The following is a 16,621-nucleotide window of genomic DNA, read 5'->3' as shown; positions in this document are numbered from 1 at the left end:
GTACCGTTTTTGAAATAATCAAGTTAATCTTCACTATTCCTCTCTCAGAATCTTTCTCCTCATTCTGTCTTCATTCAGGAGTTGGGTGTCAGATCAATGATCCAATATATCTTATAGGGGGGCTCCTTTTGCCTAGAAGATGTATTAGAGCTCACTCTATTAAAATCACCAGACATCACGTCTCTCTACATGCAGACTTTGTGCAAAAAGCAGTTATTTTGTTTGTACTGGAATCAGTTATTTGAGTGAGCTCTAATTCATATGAAAGGAAGCACCCCTATAAGATATCTCACACTCAACTGCTGCATGAAGACAGAATGAAGAGAAACAGATGCTGAGAGAGGAGTAGTGAACATAAACTTGATTATTTCAGAAACAATGCAACCTTTTTAATTGATTGTATGTAGAAAGTTTCTTCAGTATGAGGAAGCTTATATTACATTTTCTTTTTTGCCATAGTTCCCCTTTAAAGGAATGTGTGCAGTCATTTTTTGTACTCCCCACCTAATCTGACTTTCCCCAATTCTTCTTTGAACAGGTACCTTCAGGAGGTTGGATACACAGATACCATACTGGATGTGCGGTCACAAAGGGTACGCTCTTTGCTGGGACTTTCAGGCTCAGAGCCAAACGGCTCAGTGGAAACAAAGAACCTAGAACAGATCCTCAATGGAGGGGACTCTCTTTCTCTTAAACAAAAGGGACAAGCAAACAAAAGGTATGTACAAATACTCCATGCTGCTGTGTTTACTTATGAATTGCATCAGTTATAATTAGTCACCTGAACAAGGCTTGTCTCCTATGGAGGAGTTATTTCATATGATGATTTATTTGTCCCACCTGCATCAGGTAGTCGTGCTATTTTTTAAATTTTTTGTTTTTCATATCTAGACTGTATTTTGAATGCGCAATGGCAGGAAACAGCCTTTATTAGGACATTGACTAAAATAATGGGGTAGTCAAGTCAGAATTTATATTGCACAGGCCATTGATTAAGGTGGTAAATTTTAGGCTTGCAAACGTTGGCATTAAAAGGCCATCTCTGTACCATAAGGCAGTCTTTTCATAGGGTTAAGCACAGAAGACAAATGGAATGAATTCGCTGAAACTTTATTAGCTACAAGAAAGCCATTCACACAAGCTAAGATTGAAAATGAAAAGGGCAATTGTGTGAATAGTGGTATACTTTCTTATCAGAAGTTAATCAGTGAATGGAAGCAGAGAGAAAGCTGAGATTTTAAACCACTACTTTTTTTTTTTTTTTCATTACGTCAATAAGAAAGTAATCAAAATGGCTCTACTATCCTGAAAATGACAGAGCTAAACTTCTTTAGTACCCTGAGGTGAATGCCATCAGGCCCTGCACATCTTTTTACTTCTAGCTCCTCCTTCAGAGTCAAGCAGTCACCTATACTTAAATAAAAGGGGAACGTAATGTAATATAAACTTCCTTATACTGAAATAAGACACTTTCTAAATATAATCACTTAAAAATTCTGTACTATTTCTGAAATAATCAAGTTTATGTACACTATCCCTCTCTCAGCATCTGTTTCTCTTCATTCTCTCTTCATGCAGCAGTTGGGTATCAGATATTTATTGACAGTTAGATCCAATATATCTTATAGGAGGGGGGGTTCCTCTCCTAGCAGATGAAATAGAGCTCACTCAAATAACTGATTCCAGTACAAACAAAATATATCAAAATAACTGCTTTTTGCAAAAAATCCTGCATCTAGAGAGACATGATGTCTGGTGATTTAATAGAGTGAGCTTTAATAACTCTTCTAGGCAAAAGGAGCCCCCGTATAAGATATATTGGATCTAACTTTCAATTAATATCGTACACCCAACTCCTGCATGAAGACACAATGGAGAAAAACAGATGTTGAGAGAAGGAAAGTGAACATAAACTTGATAATTGCAGAAACAATGCAGAATTTTTAATTAATTGTATTTAGAAAGTGTCTTATTTCAGTATGCTGAAGCTTATATTACATTTTCATTTTTGCGTTGGTTCCCCTTTAATTTAAGTATTGGTGACTGCTTGACTCTTAAGTAAGAGCTAGAAGTAAACAGAGGCGCAAGGCCTGATGGCATTCACCCCAGGGTACTAAAGCAGTTTAGCTCTGACAAACCACTTTATATAATCTTTCAGGATTCATTAATGATTGGGATCCCAATCTCAGCATCACATTGAGTCAAATTGGCTTGTAAGTGCACAACTGCAGAATGACCATAGCAGTTTATGGACCTGGGCCAGTGACCACATACATGGCCATTTTCTATCCTCATTAGCGAATAGATTGTCCAGCTTCATGTACTAGTATTTATTTGATTTAAAGTGCACACAAAATAGCCGCCATCTTCCCAGTTTTCTCATAGTCGGCCCAATGTTTCCGCTTTCATCAACTAACATTATCTGATTTATTGTCATATTGCCTGACAGTAATGATGATCAGAACAAAGGCCATTGAAAGTAGCTCCTTCCTTGAGAATCCAGGACTCGCACCTCTGTATGCTTGCTTTATTAAAGTATAACAAAAAGCTTGTTTATTGTTGGGAAAAATGAAACTCATCTCTAACCTGGAACCAGTTCCTCTCTTGAAACCTAGAACTATATAAAGGTGCTGGCACAGCTGTCTTCTGTACCCTCAGCAAGTGACATTTGTTGTTGGTTTTTTTTGTAAACTAAAGAAGAGAAGCTCAAGCCCAGTTTCCAGGATAGCGATGAGATTCACAGGGGTGTGCCTAACTTGTGCTATTTAGTTTTCCTTTAAATGGTTTATAGAGCAAACATCCATTGATAATAAGATTTTCTTTTACTCCTCCACAGGAACTCAGGTGATGTTCTTGAAACATTTAATTTCTTAGAAAGTGCTGATGACAGCGACGAAGAAGACGAAGGGGACCTAATTGAGGATGTCCCTGACAGAAGGGAGAAGCAGCAAATAAATAAGAAGCATAAAGTAAGATATGTGCTACATTTAAATGGGAGCACTACCTTAAAGCATAGTGATAGAATTCATTGGCTTTTAAAGGCGAACAAACGATATATCCACAAGAAGGTGCAAAGTGAGATCACTTTTATCTTATTGTTGGCTGCAGTGTTTGCAGCCCCTGCCATCCAATGAGCATGCATATTTTTTTCTTAGGATGAAGATGGGCGCTCACTGGGCTTTGGTTAGTATGGATGCATAGGGGATTGCAGTTGGGCTGAAAAAGGCAACCGCCCAATGACCTTTCCTTGTCCAAGTTACTTAATATAGTTTACATCCGCTACACCTCTGGTTATCACCCCTTAAACAATGTAGCAAACTCCAGTTGATTTACAGAGAACAGACACAAAGCAGTTGACTACATTATATCAAGAGTCAGAACCAGAGAACTGAAAGGGATAAACAAATACAGCTCCCATCTTCAATTATGTCTCTTGAAATGTTGCCTAGAATTACCCTTTTTTTTTATTACGCAAAAACTGTTTTTTGTGGACATCTCCATAAAAAATATTAGGTTCTTTATTTACAAGATACGCTAATAGATAAGGGGGGGGGTGAATAAATGATCCTTTCTCACAATGGCACACAATACAACTCTGTCTGCACTGACATAATGTGGTGATAGAGATGTGTGTGATGATTCTGAAACCCTATGGAATGTATCCGTAAGATAAGATCACAGTTCTCCACCAATGGGAAGACTACAGTGGTTGCTTCTTGCAAGTTGTGTGCAGAATCTGTGTTGGGATCAGTTTTTCTTCACAGAGTTCCTTTTCAACACCCCCATTTGCTTTGCTTTACAGATTGGCAATGAAGGTTTAGCAGCTGAACTTGCCGATGATACAGAGGAAGCACTGAAGGAGTTTGATTTCCTAGTAACGGCAGAAGATGGAGAAGGAGCAGGAGAAGCGAGGAGTTCTGGGGATGGGACAGAATGGGGTAAGCACATATCTGGCTTGTGCTGAAGACATGGTGCCTTGTTACGATGCTCCTTACATTATAACAGTAGCAGATCTACTGTTTTAGATTTTAACAAAATAAACCAGTATTTAAAGCAGAGATGCTTAACCTGTGGGTCCTGTTTTTTTAAATGAGGAGGAAAGGCTAAAATAAGTAAGCCTTATCAGAAAGGTCTATATAAATACACCAGTAAACCCTCAACGTAATGCTGCTCTGAGTCTGATGTCAAAACAAACACAGCATTTCTTTCCTTCTATTTCCTGTACACGTGGACTTCTTTATCACACTTCCTGTTTTCAGCACAAACCTCCAGGGCTAGGGTTTGAGCATGCTCAGTTTGCTGCTTTCTCCCCCTCTCTCCTCCCTGCTGTAATCTGAGACCAGAGCTATGAGTAAACAGGGAGAGACTCAGGCAGGAAGTGATGTTACACCAAGCCAATATGGCCGCTGCTATCCTAAACAAATCGAGAAAGTTTCTAGAGCCGTTTACTCAGGGTATGGTAAAGCATTCTGCAAAATAAATATAGTGTTCTAGCTTGCACTATTGTGGTTATTCTATTGGCAATAAACTGCTTCTGTAGCTTTCGTTCTCCTTTAAGATGGGTCATCATGCTCACGCTGAACACAGTGAAATTTCCTTCTAAAATAGAAAGTAACATTTAAAGCAAGGTGCTTAAAGAGATACTGGCACCAGAAAATAACCTTTTTTTTTTACATCCATCATAACATTATCTTTGAATGCTATTTATAATTTTGCTATAAAAGTATTTGCCTGATGCTTTAGGAACTTCCAAGAAATAATTACTTACAAAAGCAGAACTATCCGCAAAAAAACAATCAATGTGACCTATATGTAACATTTAATGTAGATTAAAGGAAAGCTATACCCCCCAAACAATGAAGGTCTCTATAAAAAGATATTGCATAAAACAGCTCATATGTAAAACCCTGCTTCATGTAAATAAACCATTTTCATAATAATATACTTTTCTAGTAGTATGTGCCATTGGGTAATCATAAATAGAAAATTGCCATTTTAAAAAACAAGGGCCGCCCCCTGGGATCGTAGGATTCACTGTGCACACAAACATACCAAACAAACTATACTTGTTAGGTCACATGTCTTTTGCTTCCACACGTTTTCCAGTTAGAGCTGCAGTATTTCTGGTCAGGTGATCTCTGAGGCAACACACAGACCATCACGAAATGGTGGTTCAAGGCAAGAGATATAAAAGGGCAATATTTACTAAAATGCATATTCCATTCTGGTAAGATTCTTTAATATGCCACTTAATATGATATAAACTATCAATTGCTTAAGTATTCATTTTGGGGGTATAGTTTTCCTTTAATATTTTGAAAAGAAAATTTTTAGTGTCCTTATCACTTTAACGCTTTCTACCCCAGTTTTTGACAATAAACTTGATTCTCCGACTTGAAAGGATAATTGTTGCTAGTATAAAATCTTTTTGAAAAACTGTTATTTTTCATCTGCTTAAACAAGTGAGCAACCAGCTAATGAATCCAATTCTATTCTAACAGTTGGCTGATTGACTCAGGAGTAACCATGTAAAGGTGTTGGCTGTTTGTTACTAGTATTAAAAAAAAAAATGTAATATAGTGGGCATTTAATCGATTTCTCATAGTCTTTACTTTTTCAGAGACCATCGTGAGTCAGCGCTAACGCTCTACTGACATACTGCACTGTAGTACGGAGAAAAAATACAATACAATACAATTTAAATGCTTGTCTTTATTAATGATGGCTGCCAGTGAATCTGGCTTTAGAGCAGTGATCTCCCCAGATTAGTGAATGGTTTTGCTTAATGGAACAGTAACACCAAAAAATGAGTGTTTTAAAGTAATGAAAATATCATGTAGTGTTGCCCTGCATTGGTAAAACTGATGTTTTTGATTCAGAAACACTACTATAGTTCATATAAACAAGCTGCTGTGTAGCAATGGCAGAAATTGAAAAAAACCACCGTTAAATGATGGTTTGCTTTCTGTAAACTTGTTATGGTGTGACCTTATACCATAAGCTTTAGGAGAACACTCCTATAAAGACTGACATTTTTATGCGACTTAGCTTAGCATATAAAAGTTTGATTAGATGTTTCAGCTCATTCTTCAGATGTATTATGAAAGGTATTTCCAAAGCACAGGAACTGCGCAAATTCATTTGCTGTTAAGTGCTTGTTATAAATTGTTGTTGCCTCTGCTTCAGACTTGGAAGAGTTAATTGAGCACACACACACTATCATCCCTTTGAGACGGCTGTTTCCATTCCCTTTATAGCCAAACAGTTTGTGCAGCAATGTTTCGAGTAGGTGCTTTTCATGGATTGATGGCATTGTTAGAGGCCTACTGCAGGCTTAACAAGGCTCTGCCCGGCTTTTAGGGAATATTGTAGTGCCCTCAACAAAGGGTTTCACTAGAGAGACGCTGAAATAGCAGCTGCATGACGTAAAGATCTTGCCCTAATTTGCTTCTGTTTGAGTGTAACATTTGATGGATGTGATTTTTGCAATTTTACGTAGGAATAATACACCAGTGCATCCTGCATGGCTTTGCAGTTAATTAGCTGTTACAAATGGCAAAGTGGAACCAGCTCTTAATTAAAGGCAATCTGTTCTCTATGTTTAATTTCGGCTAAATAAATAGAATTTGCACCGAAAATCTGTTGTTCCTGTATATGTGCTACTGAATCGTTTTGTGAGGGGTTTTTTCCACCGTAGTCAAGGAAATAGTTCAAAGATTTTTCTGTTGTCTATAAATGATCCCTTTCCCTAATTGCAGCCTGTGCATGTTTAGGGCAGAGACACACGCTCAGATTCGGGAAGATTATTTGCCAAGCGGGGATTAATCTCCCTGAAATGCCTCCCGCCTTCTAGAATGTAAAGCGCCAGCAGGGTGGCAATTGCTGCACTTCGTTTTGCGAAGTCGCTGCGAGTTGATTAAGAATGGTTTGCGCAGGATATATTTTAAACTAGATAAATGGTGAATTAGGCCACATGGAGTGTCCTCACCCATTTTAGAAAGTCGCTGCGAGTTGCCTCACCAGGAAACTTCAGATGACTTCAGAAAACGAATCGCTCAGAGTGCCATCCCGCCGGTGATTTAGATTCTAGCCGGCGAGAGGCAGTTCGGGGAGATTAGTTGCCCCGAAGAAGAGGCGATTTATCGCCGGGCGACTAAATCTCCCCGAATCTGAGCCTGTCTCTGCCCTTACAGATAAGGAGGAGTTAATTTAAGTCGGTAGAATTGATTAACTTCTTTTTCATCATCGCACTGCTCGACAGACACAAGGATGTGTCATTAAGTGTAAACTAAAAAGTGGCTTCAATTTCCCTGTCCTGCATTAGTTTTGCAACTAAATCAACTGCTTGAATGCACGGCACAACACTCTTTATTGGCTCTCTCTGCACTGACACATATCTACATTCAAATATAAGGAGGCATTGCCACCTGCTCATGTGTTTATTGTTAAACTGAGAGGTGGTGAACACAGGCAGGCTAAAGAACACTGTCAATCATTGACTTTTTAGTTAGTACGTGTAACATGTCCGTGTCACTTGCTCATGTCCTGGGCCCCCCGTACATAACTCACATGTTCATCTTATGGCTTCTCTCTCTACAAAACGAGAATAATGGGCACAAAGAAGCCTTTTCAGTAAGCAAGTGAAGTAACAGGGGGAGGCACATTTATTAAAGGTCAAATTTCTAATTCATGTTAAACTCCAATGAACTCGAAATTTGATTAATCGAAATTTATTATTACAAATAAATTTTTTAAACTCGGGTGAATAGGATCGACCGAAAATGTGAATCGAATTTGCATAACTCCCTAGTTGAATTTTTCAGTTTTGACCATAAAAAAAAAAAAACTCAAAAATTCAAATTTTCAATTCGCCCCTTGATAAATCTGCCCCTTACAGTTGAGTAAAGGTTAATGGGGAAACTGTCATGGGAAAAAAATATTTTTTCAAAAAGCATCGCTTAATAGTGCTGCTCCAGCAGAATTCTGCACTGAAATCAATTTCTCAAAAGAGCAAACAGATTTTTTTTATATTTAATTTTGAAATCTGACATGGAGCTAGACATGGTGTCCGTTTCCCAGATGCCCCCAGTGACTTGACCGCAAAATTAACTTCAGTCACTCTTTACTGCTGCACTGCAAATTGAAGTGATCTCAGCCCCTCTCTTTCCCCACCTGCAGCCTAAAACAGAACAATGGGAAGGTAACCAGAAATCAGTTCCCTAACACAAGATAACAGCTCCCTGGTAGATCTAAGAACAGTACTCAATAGTAAAAATCCAGGTCCCACTGCGACACATTCAGTTACATTGAGTAGGAGAAACAGCCTGCCAGAAAGCAGTTCCATTCTAAAGTGCTGGCTCTTTCTGAAAGCACATGACCAGGCAAAATGACTGGAGATAGCAGCCTACACACCAATATTACAAGTAAAAAAAATTCACTTGCTGGTTCAGGAATGAAATTTTAGTACTGTAAATTATTTGCAGTGTAAACAGTGTAATTTAGAACTAAAAACTACATCATAAAAGTCATGACAGATTCCCTTCAAGTTCGCCTTTTACTTTGCAACCTTCCACATTTCCCACCCATCATTTTTATAGGGAAGCACATACATACACTTATTGTGTAGGGAAAAGGAAGCTGAAAACATTAGCAGGTGGCTCGTGGTCAATTAAGGGTCAGGGCGACAAATCTCCTCTTGTTTGGAGCGACTAATCTCCCCGAACTGCCTCCCGCCATCTAGAATGTAAATCACCGGCGGGATGGCACTCGGAGCGATTCGTTTTCCGAAGTCGCCTGAAGTTTCCTCGACTTCGCTGGTGATTTACATTCTACATGGCGGGAGGCAGTTCGGGAAGATTAGTTGCCCCTAAGAAGAGGAGATTTGTCGCCGGGCAACTAATCTCCCCGAATCTGAGCAAGTGCCCTGACCCTAAAGCTAAAACTGAAAAAGGATTATAGCTAGAAATGCTGAGTTTTATGTAGGGATGCACCAAATCCACTATTTTGGATTCGGCCTGTGAAGATCCAGAAATGTACTAGGCCTCAAGTTTGGGTCAAGTAGTTTGCACTAGCAAATAAACGGTTAAGCTTACAGCCTGCTGTTGCAACAAAACAAAAAAATATATATATATATGCTTGCAAATGATGAGAAAACAAGAATTGAAACTGCTTGCAGAGTCATTAGGAAAAAGTACCTAGGAACATTTAGATTAGGCATATAATCATAGATTAGGAAGTTGCTAAACTGGACAACAAGTGTCTGGACGTTTGCTCAGGAACAGATGATGCTATGTATTAAAATCCAATAAAATATAAGCATCAGATATCTATGGGCTTAACTAACCTATGAAATCGAATTATAGTGGGGTACATAATCAAAAATGTTAATGTTTTGATCTGGGTATAAAAATATATGCAATAATGGAAAGGAGGGAATCTTTTGTCCGGACCTGTTGATTGCTGTATTGCTAATCTGCAGTGTGGTCTCTTCAATAAACCTTACCTTCTGAGTTTGAGCATTATACTGGTGTCCAGGTGTGGTGATTATATTTCATTTACCTGCACTCTTCATCTGGAAACCACGAAGCGACACACCTGTGCCTGGAGACGGAATCCTGGATGGTCTGTAATAACTGTGTGCAAACCGGGCCCATCAGGTAAGCTTTTACCTTTATTTGCACTCATTTATTGGCCCATGTTCACTCCGTCTCTTGGTAAGGCTGTGTCCTAATCGCTTCCCTCACAGTGTATTATTGATATACCAATAATCTCAGGCTGTCGGAAAGTGAATTATAAGTAACAGTGTCGGACTGGCTCACAGGGATACCAGGAAAACTCCCGGTGGGCCAAGGTGTCAGTGGGCCCTCATGCTGCTAAACATTTGGCCTATTTCATGACCATTCCCTATTTCTATGAGAACAAAGAGACTAAATAGATGGAATAATAGATTATATTATTATAGTATGTAAAGAAAAGAGACTAGGAGAATAGAGGTTGAGTGAGGAGAGGAAGAATAATACTACTGAGAGTGAGCCCCTTAAGATTAATTGGTGGGCCCCTGGTCAAAGATTTTTGGGTGGGCCCCTGGTGTCCTAGTCCGACACTGATAAGTAATATAACATGGTGCTAAAAATTTATATTTTCTTTAAAAATAGTCCCTTTATTAGAGCTCCCTATAGATGTTCACTGGTCCCTGTTTCAAATGAGGGGTGGCTGTGTCCTAACAGCCCCTGCACAGTAGGAGGGGGACAGCCAATCACACAACTACAGTTACATAAGCAAAGACAGGCTTCAGTTCCCTATCAGGTCCTGCTAGCTGCTGATTGGCTCCTGTCCTACAGTACAGTGAGCTTAGAGCCGCCGACTCCCCTGCACATCCTGGGAATTCAGGGAGCAGGAAGAGAAGGGAGTTATTATTAGGGTTTTTGCAGAAATATTCAATAAATCAGGCTGAAGCAATACTTTTTTTTAAAGCACAATTCTTCTATATCTAAATGAGTATAACGCACTGATACATTTTTTTTACACTGAATGTCTCCTTTAAGGATTCGGATTCGTTTCATCCGAAACCTGCTGAAAATGGCCGAATACCCAACTGCATCCTGGATTCGGTGCATTTGGGTACTTGAGTACTTTTATCTACTTACTGTACCAGCCCATACACAGTGAAGATGGGACATTCAGGAGTGGAATTGGCTTAATTGTGTTACTTATGCTTATTTCCCGGACTATATAGATTCACTGTGGGAGTAGTGAGAGCCTTTATTTTGCAGTGCATATATTGCAAGTGACTAGCTTGTCATGCAGACATTATAACCCTCGCTGCAGTGCAAGGGAGAGTGGGACTAAATTGTTCTCTCTCCACCCACGCAGATTATAGCAGCAGCTGAATACATTCACATGCATTGTTATTGGATAGGTTAAACAAGCTTGTTGCTTCTAGTAACCTCATTCTCACACTTTTAACCTTTTTATATGTGACTAATAACTGAAGTGGCTGCTAATGTGCCTGCTGATGTGTGCTGTCTTTCTCTTACTAACATGCTGCATGCAGAAAAGGATGTGCTGTCCCCAACAACAGAGGTTTGGGATGTAGACCAGGGACTAATAAATAAACTGAAGGAGGAATACACCAAGGAACGCAAGGGAACTAAAGGGGCCAAGAGTAAGTCTTGTGCAGCTTATTCTATGGTTTTACTCGTGTCCCTTCTGGGTTTATCTGTTGATTCATATTTACATTAAAATCATATTACATTAAAATCTACAATTGTAGTGATAATGGGCTATGGGGAGCTTCAAACGCTGTTGATAAACCATTGAAAAGTAACACCAAAACATGAGTGTTTTAAAGTAATAAACATATAATATACTGTTAGCATTCACTGGGAAAAGCTGTGTGTTTGCTTCAGAAAGACTAGTATAGGTTATTTAAATAAGCTGCTGTGTAGTCATGGGGGCAGCCATTCAAGCTGGAAAAGGAGAAAAGACTCAGGCTACTTTGCATATAACGGATAAGCTTTGTAGTGGAATACAGTGGTATTCTGCAAAATTAATCTGTTCTCTGCCATGTAACTTGTGCCTTCAATGGCTGCTCCCATGACTACACAGCAGCTTGTTTATATAAACTATAGTAGTGTTTTTTTTTAAGCAAACACACCAGTTTTACCAGTGCAGGGACGCAGTGCATTGTATTTAAATTACTTTACAACCTTTCATTTGTGGGTGTTACTGTTCCTTTAAGAATTTACTTAAAGGGGTTGTTCGTCTTTAAATTAACTTTTTTGTTGATGTAGAGAGTGATATTCAGAGACAATTTGCTATTAGTTTTAATTTTTTTGTGTTTTTTTGAGTTATCTAGCTTTTGATTCAGCAGCTCACCAGTTTGCAATTTTAGCAGTCTGGTTGCTAGGGTCAAAATTGCCCTAGCAAACATACATTGATTTGAATAAGAGACTCGAATATGCATAGAAAAGGGCTTGGGGAAGATGAGTAATACAAAGTAGCAATAACAATAAACCTGTAGCCTTAGGATAAGGTCACACTGAGCGTTTCGTGGAGATTTAGTCGCCTGCGACTAATCGCCTCGTCTTTGCGGTGACCAATTTACCCGAAAGCCTTCCCTCAATCTGCACTGGCTAAAATTAAAAATCGCCGGTGCTAATCACACGCGGCTATTTGTTTTCCAAAGTTGCCTCACAAGGAAACTTCAGGCGACTTCGGAAAACGAAGCACCGCGTGTGATTAGCGCCGGCAATTTTACATTTTAGCCAGTGCAGAGTGAGGGAAGGCGTTCGGGTAAATTGATTGCCGCAAAAACGATGCGATTAGTCGCCAGGAGACTAAATCTCCCCGAAATGCTCAGTGTGACCTTACCCTTACAGAACATTTGTTTTTTTTAGATGGGGTCAGTGACCCCCATCTGAGAGCTGGAAAGAGTCAGAAGAAAAAGACAAATAATTCAAAAGCTATATAAAAAAAAAATAATGAAGACCAATTGAAAATTTGCTTAGAATTGGCAATTCTGTTACATACTAAAAGTTTAATGGGGTGGTTCACCTTAAATTTAACTTTTCGTATGTTCTAAAAGCAACTTTTAAATTGGTTTTCATTATTTATATTCTTTGTCTCAGAATATCACTCTCTACATGGTACTAAAAGTTAACTCAAAGGTGAACCACCCTTTAAAGGTGGCAATACACGAGACAGTAGCTGAATGGCCTAAGTATGGGGACCTTCCAACCGCACGCCCGACTGATATCTGGCTGAAAATTGGTCAAATATTTGTTGGGCAGATTAAAAAATGTCATGGGACAAGGAATGCATTGGCACATTGATGTGATCTTCTGCCAGTAGGTTTGTATAGGCACATATAGAACGAATAAGGAGCCCCCAGTCCCAGTAGGGAAGTAAAGTTTCACACACTAGCATTGCTTTAGCCTATAGGGCATTCCAGGAACATGGAACCAAACCAAAACTTTCCTTCCCAGTGAGCTGCAAAAGTTATTTTTGGAAATGACCATTTGTTCTTCAGAATAGCGGCCTGGAGGTGCCATAGAGCTGTGTATATAGCTGTGTATATAGCTGTGTATACATTCAAACCTTTCATCTCCTAAGCATTTCCAAGCTGTTCACTAAATGGAATTGACATCACACTAGGCAGTTGGCTATGCACTTCATTAATTAAACAACCTCTGTATAATGTCAGTTGTAAGTTTAAGCAATGTATTTATTCTTCTCTTTTATTCTCACAACTAGAGGGCTTTACTGCAAAAAAAAAACAATATGCAACGTTGGTCCAATTAGGAAAAGTCAAATGAAACTTGATCTATGTAGATTAAGTTGTACTACTGGTACGGGATCTGTTATCCAGAATGTTCCCCTATAACTGATCTTCCTGTAATTTGGATATTCATACTTGTCTACTAGAAAGTCATGCAAACGTTTAATAAAACCAATATGTTGGTTTTGCTTCCAATAAGGATTCATTATATCTTAGTTTGGATCAAATACAAAGTACTGTTTTATTATTACAGAGAAAAGGGAAATCATTTTTAAAAAAGAAGTCTATGGGAGACAGCCTTTCCGTAATTCTGAGCTTTTTGGATAACCGGTTTCCGGATAAGGGATCCCATACCTGTACTATTACCTAGTTACGCAAACAGCTTACAATAGGTTGGGGCACTTCCATCATATTTGTCGTTTCCTCGGATCCAATATATGTGATAATGAGATAATAGAAGTATCTATGTGCCCTTGATTTGATTTCCATATTTGCCCTATCCCAGCCATTTCTGCATGGTTTGACTGAATTCTCCTGAAAGTTTCATGCAAGTGAAACGTTTTTATTTATATTTGATCAAGTTTTTTTTCCAATTTGTTCAGATTTTGAAGGGGCAAGCTAGGATTCGGTTGGTCAAACAATAAATCAGTCACACAGTGAGGGTTATTGATCTGTGTCAGTTGTACCAGTGGGAGACGATATAAAAATTAACTGCAAAAAAAGAAATTGAATGGGTTTTTTGTGCATTGAAGGCATAGATCCACAGGGCAAACTGTGCTGTTTCTAGTTTGCAGAGTTATTTGTCTGCTGGAGAGACGCCTCACCCTTTCATTCTTTTCTCATCCTAACCCCACTGAGTGTCTGTATACAATCACAATCATGAACTCCGTGTTTTACCCTCTCCACCTTGTTATTCAAGCCAGTCCTTTGTTACACCACTGCTTGGGTACTGCAAAGTTGCATTGGGTCCCTGTAAAAAAAACTTTGGAGGGGCCTGGCATACTGCAGCTCCATCTGTACTCCCATCCAGTCTTGTCCCTTGTTACCCTCTCGTTACTAGAGTCGAAAAAGGTAAGAGAGTGGCTGGGGAGGGGGAATTTTCCCGGATTTTACACCATTTTTTCCCCTGGTCTCCTGAAAAACGTAAAATGGGGTTTCTACTGCAGTAGAAGCTTTTCTGTGTAATGTGTTGTAATTCACTTCTCTTGTTTGGCACGCATGTTTATAGTTGGTTCCATCATCTACTTCTACAGAGGCACCTTTGCTATGCTCTCTTCGTGTCTGTACTGTAAGGCAAGAGCCACCATAGTGACTTTAGTGTAATGATGCGAGCCATTCTGTTGCATGCTTCTTTTCAGTGCACACTATAGTACATTTTCCAATTTATTATATGCCCTTATGATCTGGCCTGGGGCACAGCAAAGAGATCATTTTTATATTAAAAACTTGTTTAACTTATTGATCCACCGCAGGTCTCCTTGTCCCTCCTGTGTCTCTTAATTTGTGGCCATACACTATAAGATCCGCTTATGTGGCAAGGTTGCTAAACCAGTTGATCTTCCCCCGACATGTCCACCAAATGGTGGGCAATATCGGGCTAATCCAATCGTTGGGCTCTACGGCCAAATAATCATATTACAATGATGGGCCTCAATCATCCTTGATTGGGAGGAAAAACCGATTGAGATCTGACCAATTTTTGGCCAGATATCGGTCTGGGAGGCCAGTTTTGAGTGACCCATACACTGACAGATAAGTTGCCAAATCATCAGCAGCTTAAAGGTGGCCATAGACATAGATCGCCAAATGATCGAATCTCTCCCCGATATGCCCACATTGAAGTGCCCACGATCAGATCAGAATGGAGGCAATACGGGCAGTCTGATCATGGGACGGCATAAACGCACAGATGCGGCCGCGATCTGAATCGATTTTTTAACCTGCTAGATTGAGATCTGCCCGACTTTTGGCCCGATATCGATTGGGGAAGCCCGTCTGAGTTCCCCACAAACAGGCCAATAAGCTGCCGACTCGGTCTGTCGGCAGCTTTTATTGGCCTGTGTATGGAGGCCTTAAATCTGCCTGTGTATTGCCACCTTAACTGTCATATGACCTGCATTATCAGTGCAAGGTGAGAATCTTGCCTCAGGCGGCACGGAGCAGCCAGTTACCAAGGGCAGCAAAAAAAGCCACCTCTGGTAACTTTGAGACAAATTTCCGTAATTCGGCTGTTCTAGTGCAGCAAGCGCTTGCTGCACTAGTGATGCACCCCCCTCCTCCACCCGCTCTGACGCTGGAAATTAGAAGAGCGGAGCAAGAGGGGAGGCGGCATTGGGGCTGCTGCCTCAGGTGTCAGCAGCCCCTGAAATGTGCCTGCTGGTGTGTTTCACCAAAGAACAAAGGGGAAATAGAAAGCTTTGGTGTGAAACTGGAGAAGCCTCAGGCCCAGAATAATGGGAGAAAAAGCATGCAGTGGACCTGCTTCCCAAGCACAATTGCTAATCTCTTATTTGTGCTGACAGAAGCATATAGGAGATGTATTGCTGTCCCAACAATAAATTAATAAGGGTGTCTGTCTTTACAGAATTGATTTTTTATAGGTCAGATGATGACCATTCTAGTTTAATATGGCCATGTTTGACTAGTAACACACATTGTACGTGTATATATATTTAAGTGGCTACTGATATATATAACTCCAGTTAAACAATGGCAGCATTGCAAGTCCAGCTTATTGGTGATTACACAGAGTGTTGACTGACCAGTGGCCAAACAAAAGGGTTGTGTATTCAGCAGCTCTCTAGTTGGTGTGACATCCAGCCATGGGGCCCACTAATGTAAAGATATACAGGGAGGTAGGAAGGTGAACTGGTCGAGTCTGCTCACCATGTACTTTTTGTGCAGTCTGATTGCACTTATATGGTGAACACACAAGTGCCGAGCAAAGGAAATATTAATATAATTGAATCTGCTCTATTTGGGGGTGCCTGGCTATTGATTAGAGAAAACTTGATCTTTAAATAAGTGATATGTTTATTTAAAAAAAGAATAACGATGTATAGAATAAAATGGGAACTAATTAAGATGGGGAAGGAAGAAAGAGATAGGAAAAGGTGCAATGGAAGGAATGGAGAGGAAAGTGCCTAACTAACAAAGTATTTACATCACTCCTTGATATATATAATCATGGTAGACCATTCAAACAAGCATAACCCATACTTTACACTTTTCCCAGATCAGCCACACCCAAAAGTCCCAGCCAATCCGGTTAGTTGTTTTTGGAGATGAATTGACTTCCTTGCCTTTCCTAGAAGCAGAGCACCATCCTATGGGCACTGGGTG

The 16,621-nt window shown here is 39.7% G+C and overlaps 1 protein-coding gene across 3 annotated transcripts in view; it reads left to right on the top strand.

Annotated features, from left to right (window-relative positions):
* Window positions 1-16,621, top strand: part of strn3.L (striatin 3 L homeolog) — a 55,117-nt gene that overhangs the window by 20,883 nt on the left and 17,613 nt on the right. For 2 of the 3 annotated variants that reach the window (XM_041572050.1, XM_041572049.1), the window contains exons 5-8: window positions 539-718; window positions 2,837-2,969; window positions 3,803-3,938; window positions 11,054-11,164. In XM_041572050.1, coding sequence (XP_041427984.1) covers window positions 539-718; window positions 2,837-2,969; window positions 3,803-3,938; window positions 11,054-11,164 — 560 coding nt within the window. 3 annotated transcript variants of the gene reach the window in all.

This window comes from Xenopus laevis, chromosome 8L (assembly GCF_017654675.1).
Source record: "Xenopus laevis strain J_2021 chromosome 8L, Xenopus_laevis_v10.1, whole genome shotgun sequence".
NCBI classification, from domain to species: Eukaryota; Metazoa; Chordata; class Amphibia; order Anura; family Pipidae; genus Xenopus; species Xenopus laevis.
The sequence above is the reverse complement of the archived record's forward strand: the minus strand, read 5'-3'. Positions and strand labels throughout refer to the sequence as shown.